A 7489-nucleotide genomic window follows, 5' to 3' on the forward strand; every position below is an offset into this window, starting at 1 on the left:
CACACACACACACACACCAAACAGCACACTATAGTACTGCATTGGGGTGGCGCCGTGATTTAAAAGGTTTGCGTTTGTTATCCTTCTTTTGACTAGATACAGTAACAATAATGTTAATCTAATTTATATCCGTCTCTCTGCCTGTCTGTCTCTCTGCAGTGTGTTCGTTTATCTGCCATGTTTCCTGTAAAGACCACGCCCCCCAGGTCTGTCCAATCCCCGCGGAGCAGGCCAAGAGGCCTCTCGGAATTGACGTGCAGCGAGGGATCGGCACCGCCTACAAAGGCTATGTCAGGGTGAGCTAACTGCATACAAAGGCTACATCAGGGTGAGCTAACTGCATACAAAGGCTACATCAGGGTGAGCTAACTGGATACAAAGGCTATGTCAGGGTGAACTAACTGTCTACAAAGGCTACGTCAGGGTGAGCTAACTGCATACAAAGGCTATGTCAGGGTGAACTAACTGCCTACAAAGGCTACATCAGGGTGAGCTAACTGCATACAAAGGCTACGTCAGGGTGAGCTAACTGCATACAAAGGCTATGTCAGGGTGAACTAACTGCCTACAAAGGCTACATCAGGGTGAGCTAACTGCATACAAAGGCTATGTCAGGGTGAGCTAACTGCCTACAAAGGCTACATCAGGGTGAACTAACTGCCTACAAAGGCTACGTCAGGGTGAGCTAACTGCCTACTAAGGCTATGTCAGGGTGAGCTAACGGCCTACAAAGGCTATGTCAGGGTGAACTAACTGCCTACAAAGGCTACGTCAAGGTGAGCTAACGGCCTACAAAGGCTATGTCAGGGTGAGCTAACTGCCTAAAAAGACTACATCAGGGTGAGCTAACTGCATACAAAAGCTACGTCAGGGTGAGCTAACTGCCTACAAAGGCTATGTCAGGGTGAGCTAACTGCCTACAAAGGCTACATCAGGGTGAGCTAACTGCATACAAAGGCTACGTCAGGGTGAGCTAACTCCATACAAAGGCTATGTCAGGGTGAACTAACTGCCTACAAAGGCTACATCAGGGTGAGCTAACTGCATACAAAGGCTACGTCAGGGTGAGCTAACTGCATACAAAGGCTATGTCAGGGTGAACTAACTGCCTACAAAGGCTACATCAGGGTGAACTAACTGCCTACAAAGGCTACGTCAAGGTGAGCTAATGGCCTACAAAGGCTATGTCAGGGTGAGCTAACTGCATAAAAAGACTACATCAGGGTGAGCTAACTGCATACAAAAGCTACGTCAGGGTGAGCTAACTGCCTACAAAGGCTATGTCAGGGTGAGCTAACTGCCTACAAAGGCTACATCAGGGTGAGCTAACTGCATACAAAGGCTACGTCAGGGTGAGCTAACTGCATACAAAGGCTATGTCAGGGTGAACTAACTACCTACAAAGGCTACATCAGGGTGAGCTAACTGCATACAAAGGCTATGTCAGGGTGAGCTAACTGCCTACAAAGGCTACATCAGGGTGAACTAACTGCCTACAAAGGCTACGTCAGGGTGAGCTAACTGCCTACTAAGGCTATGTCAGGGTGAGCTAACGGCCTACAAAGGCTATGTCAGGGTGAACTAACTGCCTACAAAGGCTACGTCAAGGTGAGCTAACGGCCTACAAAGGCTATGTCAGGGTGAGCTAACTGCCTAAAAAGACTACATCAGGGTGAGCTAACTGCATACAAAAGCTACGTCAGGGTGAGCTAACTGCCTACAAAGGCTATGTCAGGGTGAGCTAACTGCCTACAAAGGCTACATCAGGGTGAGCTAACTGCATACAAAGGCTACGTCAGGGTGAGCTAACTGCATACAAAGGCTATGTCAGGGTGAGCTAACTGCCTACAAAGGCTACATCAGGGTGAGCTAACTGCATACAAAGGCTATGTCAGGGTGAGCTAACTGCCTACAAAGGCTACTTCAGGGTGAGCTAACTGCCTACAAAGGCTAGATCAGGGTGAGCTAACTGCATACAAAGGCTACGTCAGGGTGAGCTAACTGCATACAAAGGCTATTTCAGGGTGAACTAACTGCCTACAAAGGCTACATCAGGGTGAGCTAACTGCCTACAAAAGCTACTTCAGGGTGAGCTAACTGCCTACAAAGGCTATGCCAGGGTGAGCTAACTGCAGCATTGACACAGTACTGTGGCTGTACTGACACAGTACTGAGGCAGTACTGACACAGTACTGACGCAGTATTGACATTGTTGATTGATCCGTGGATAATCAAGCCATAGATATGTAACCAGACTAGCTCTATGATAACATCTACCTATATAGCTTGCTAGTAATAAATAGCTTTGGCTTGATTCAGGGCTATTCAAACCATAGCTATTTAGACAAACTAGATAGCTGGCTTAGCTAGCTAGCTCTCTGCTAACTTCCACCTATCTTGCTAGTTAGCCTGGTTTAGTGGCTAGCCTTGTTCGCACTGTCCTTGCGGAAAGGGGGGGGGTGTTCGAAGAATGGTCGAATAGTTCCCAGTGAATATCAAATAGTTTACTATTTTTGCTTGAAATGCCCATCCCTACCACATACTGTATATTTATATATACTGTATAGTATTTATGTGTACTTTATGTATACTCAGATCCATCCCTACCACATACTGTATATTTATATATACTGTAGAGTATTTATGTGTACCGTAAATTCCGGACTATAAGCCGCGGCTTTTTTCCCGTTTTTTGGCCCCTGCGGCTTATATAACGGTGCGTCTTATCTATGGATTTTTTCAGAAAAAAAAAAAAAAAAAAAAAAAATCTCTCTTTTTTAGCACTCTTTCTAACTATAAATCCACTTCTGTTTTAATTTCCTCTCTTGCCCTCTTTTCACCACACCGCGGACACTGTGTGCACTGTAAAAATAAACAACGGTGGTGTTGTGTTATGTTGTTTTGTTGAAATGTTACGGTAATACGGTAAATGGGAGCTTCCTCAAACAGCCATCTCTTTCCCGACAATCCCCTCTGTGCGTGACCACTTACATATGGTAATTACGGTAAGCAAACGGCCACAAGCCCATCAACTCCCTCCCCCGACTACCAGGAGAAAATCACAAACTTCGGCGAATTCACACAAAGGAAGATCAAGGAATATTCCATCGAACCGGAGCAGATCATAAATATGGATGAAGTGCCTTTGACGTTCGACCTGCCACTCACTCGGACTGTTAACAAGAAGCGCCCTGGAGGATTCTTTCACCAAAAAAAAGCTTTGCTCGTTCTCGACAGCATGAGAACGAGCAGTAGATGATCATGAGGTGGTTTTTCAGACGTGTCGATATAGCAGTTTATCGCAAAAGTGTAATGGAAACACATTTTTCGCATTTGCACGTCATGTGACCCATATTATCCCTTGGAAAAGGAGCGGAAAATAAGTTTGGTAAGTAAGGTTCGATAGCCGTGTCAAAACCTCCGCAGCAAGTGGAAAACTTTGAAGCAACGCTACCTAGCAGAAAGACGAGTGTTGTGCAAAAGCGTAGCCGGGCAAATTAGATAATGTTTAATGGCAGAAATCGGTCCATGGTGACAGCAGGCTGCCTGTGTGCGCGCATTTGGCACAGCGGCGAGATGAGAGGATGAAAAGCACACACTGGTGCGGTGGTGCTGTCTGAAGTGAATACAGTGACTGTGAGTAGGCTAATACATTGCACACGTTTCAGGTGCAATTATAGAACCAAATCAGCCTTTTCCCCCCTCCATCTCTAAATCGGACCAGTTGTAGGCTATTAGGCTACCTTTTTTCCTCTGCCTGTCGCGCTGACTGCATTCACGCAGCCAGCAACATTTTGCGACTCATTTTCTTTTGAATTGATAATCAGGCTCGTTTATATGCATTGTAACTTCATGTTGGGATTTCCATTGACCATTGGTTGGATTTGAGCATGCAGGGGACGGGATATGGGGCAGATCCCCGTGCGTAATCACTGTGGCAGCTGCTGCAACGGGGAATCACTCAAACGCAACTTCAATGGAAACGCCTACAAGTCGCAATTGTACATTGTCGAAGTTGTAGAAATATCGCAATTCTTTTGCGAAAAACTGTAATGGAAACACAGCTATAGATGAAGAGGAGTTCGTTGGTTTTGAGTGACAATGAAGGAGAGAGGAGAGTGGTTGACGAAGCCACCCTGAACCTGTTCGTTTCCGACACTGAAGATGAGGACTTTGGTGGTTTCAGTACGCAGGAAGAAGAGGAAGACGAGCATTAGTGACTTGACTTCTCTGGTTACAGGTTTGCTGCACATATAGCCTATTGTTGTGTGATTTTGTCTGGGGATTAGTGACCTGACTTTTGTTTTGTTTTGTTGAAATGTTAATAAATGGGAGCTTCCCCAAACAGCCATCGCTTTCCCGACATTCCTCTCTGTGCACGAACCCTTTCATATGGTAATTAAACATCAAAACACCCGCGGCTTATAGACCGGTGCGGCTTATAGAAGAAAAAAATAGTCAATTTTGGTCCCGCGGCTTATACACCGGTGCGTCTTATAGTCCGGAATTTACGGTACTTTATGTATACTCGGATCCATCCCTACCACATACTGTATATTTATATATACTGTAGAGTATTTATGTGTACTTTATGTATACTCAGATCCATCCCTACCACATACTGTATATTTATATATACTGTAGAGCAGTGGTTCCCAACCTTTTTACACCAAGTACCACGTGAGAAAGTAGTTGGCTCTCCAAGTACCACCATATGACCGATGTTAAAATACAGTCTATTCAGCTATGCACAGTTCACGCAGGAGGCAAATGTATTCCAACCTGCAGCCTATGTGCAACCTGCAGCAGCTGCACTTGTGCTGGGTTGACTGCTGTCTTCACCTCCTTGTGCTTCATCGTTGCTGCTCTCCTCTACAACAGCTCTTTTACGATTCCCTCCCGTTTTGATCCACTTTAGCATCCCTCCTCGTCTTTGTTCACCACTTGTGTAACCATGCGGGGCGGGCAGGTAATTGTGCATGCGCAACACGTATAGTGTCCGTCAGAAACAAATATTTGTTTCTAAATCTCAAGACAACAAAATAAACCTCAATTTCAATGATCACAAGTTTATTTTCATTCGTAGTATTATTTTGATAGATAAACATGTTTTACAATTGATTTTAAAGTTGGGTTTATTTCATAATTTAAACATTGGGATTCCAGGGATCAAGTACCACCAGCAGGGGGGGTGCAAGTACCACCTACCTTGAGAAACACTGCCAATAATATTAATAATAATTATTATCATTTCACTTTCACATGTTTGAAAACTACTACTAATGACCACCATGGATTTTGCACAAAAACTAAAAAAAAAAAACTTTTTTTCACAGAGCCTTCCAAGTACCACCAGCAGGGGGCGCAAGTACCACCTACGGTACGCGTACCGTAGGTTGGGAACCACTGCTGTAGAGTACCGTAAATTCCGGACTATAAGCTGCGGCTTTTTCCCCGTTTTTTGGCCCTGCGGCTTATATAACGGTGCGGCTTATCTATGGATTTTTTCCAAAAAAAAAAAAATCTCTCTTTTTTAGCACTCTTTCTAACTATAAATCCACTTCTGTTTTAATTTCCTCTCTTGCCCTCTTTTAACAACATAACATAACATAACATAACACAACACAGGTGGTGTTGTGTTATGTTGTTTTGTTGAAATGTTAATAAATGGGAGCTTCCTCAAACAGCCATCTCTTTCCCGACAATCCCCTCTGTGCATGAACCCTTACATATGGTAATTAACACATTGAATGCCAGCCATGTTTTCATTCCTGTAGGTAAGTTGTGCCAGGGGTGTTTTTGACGATTCTGGCTCATTTTAGAACAGCCGAGGATTCTTTTCTGTTAAGAATTCATGAACACCAATCATCTAAAAATAACTAATAGAATGTGTGCTTTCTCTGTCTAAAAGAGTTAGTTTGCAGAGTTAGTAGTTATGTAGATATTAGCCGTTGAGTACAGCATGGTTTCAGCGTCTGGAAATTTATTCAGAGATAAATGGCTTTTTGTGAAACAGTCACTTTAACCATTCATTTTTGGCATCAGTAAGACCGTCAGACATTCTAAACAATAGTTTTGAACAGTAATTTCCTCCATAACAACAGGAAACACCCCTCTCATTCAAACTCCTCCCTCCGTGTGTCTTCTCCTCCTTCCTCCTAACAGCGGGCGTGTCAGAAGCGCGTTGTGCTGCCTGCCTGTCTGTCTGCGTGCCTGCCTGCCTGCTTGCCTGCGTGCGGGGACGAGTCTGAAATGGATTACTGTAAAATCGCCAAGCCATTTCCTTGAATGGCTTGCTCCCGCGGTGTGTGTGTGTGTGTGTGTGTGTGTGTGTGTGTGTTCGCGCGTTGCTCCGCGGCTCTGGGGGGGAGGGGATCTCTGTCCGTTCTGTGTGTGTGTCTCCGGGCTCCTGACTGTAAAATCGCCAAGCCATTTCCGCGGGAGGCGGCTGCGGGTCCCGTGGCTGTGGCTTCTCTCTGTATCTGTCGCCACTTAGTGGTCGGTAAAATAGATTACACACATGCTCTTGCTCCTATAGTTATCTCGAAGATGTAAAAGGGGTTGATTGATGTCCCACCGTCAAAAAAACATGTAAGACGAGTTAGGTCGTCCTTGGCACTTAAGCGCTGGATTATGTAAGACGAGTTAGGTCGTCTCTGGCACTTAACACATTCAGTGCCAGCGACGCCATATGGCGTCATTAGAAATTTACCGTACAGTGCCAGCGACGCCAAATGGCGTCATAACTCGATTTTTTTTTTTTGACGGGGGGGTGTCGATCTATGCCTCTTACATCGCCTCTTACAATATTCAGAGGTATTGAATGTGTCTAACCTATTTTACAGAACCCTTAGGTGGCGACAGCGCTCTCCAGATGAGAGAACGTGGAGTGAAACACACAGAAGAAGTCATTGGGGGGAAGGAAATCGCATCGCATCCGTCCGTATGCAGCGGCTTCATTGAAGCAACGTTTAGCTGTGCCCCTGCAGCAGCCAATCTGCTATCACAATTGAGCACCTCGATGTCCGCTGCAACAGCCTCCGTGTCCGCTGCAACACATGATCAGCCGTGGATTTGTTATTATTCTCAACTCGAAGCATGGGAGCTGGTACACGCGGCTGTAAAAAAGCAGGATCTAGCTGACTTTTTCAGTGCTGAGCACAGGCAGAGAAAACGAGAAAACAGCAGAGCAGAGAGACACTCCTCCCACAACGGGGGGGGGGGGGGGAGGAGGAGGGGGGGAGGTGGGCACGCAGAGCCAAGTACACAACACAGACCCAGACAGCAGGACAGGGTTGGCAAACGCAAGCCAGAATATCCGATGCCCACCAGCAGCAAAAGATCAGCAAGAAGCTGCAACCAGCAGCGCATGCAGGCGCCAGCGCTGCTGGTTTCAGCTAAAAATATTATTCTTCCAAACAAAATTCCCTTGCCTTCACTGTTTTATTGAAGGAAATTATTTTTGAGGTGTGACTACATCAGAAAATTA

General features: G+C 45.4%; 1 protein-coding gene across 2 annotated transcripts in view; it reads left to right on the forward strand.

Annotated features, from left to right (window-relative positions):
• cdc42bpb (CDC42 binding protein kinase beta (DMPK-like)) overlaps window positions 1-7489 on the forward strand; it is a 95043-nt gene that overhangs the window by 64786 nt on the left and 22768 nt on the right. For both annotated transcript variants that reach the window (XM_083643607.1, XM_083643608.1), the window contains one exon: window positions 160-296. In XM_083643607.1, coding sequence (XP_083499733.1) covers window positions 160-296 — 137 coding nt within the window. The remainder of the gene's footprint in view (window positions 1-159; window positions 297-7489) is intronic.

The sequence above is a fragment of the Poromitra crassiceps genome (genome assembly GCF_964638095.1).
Source record: "Poromitra crassiceps genome assembly, chromosome: 9".
In the NCBI taxonomy this organism is placed as follows: Eukaryota; Metazoa; Chordata; class Actinopteri; order Beryciformes; family Melamphaidae; genus Poromitra; species Poromitra crassiceps.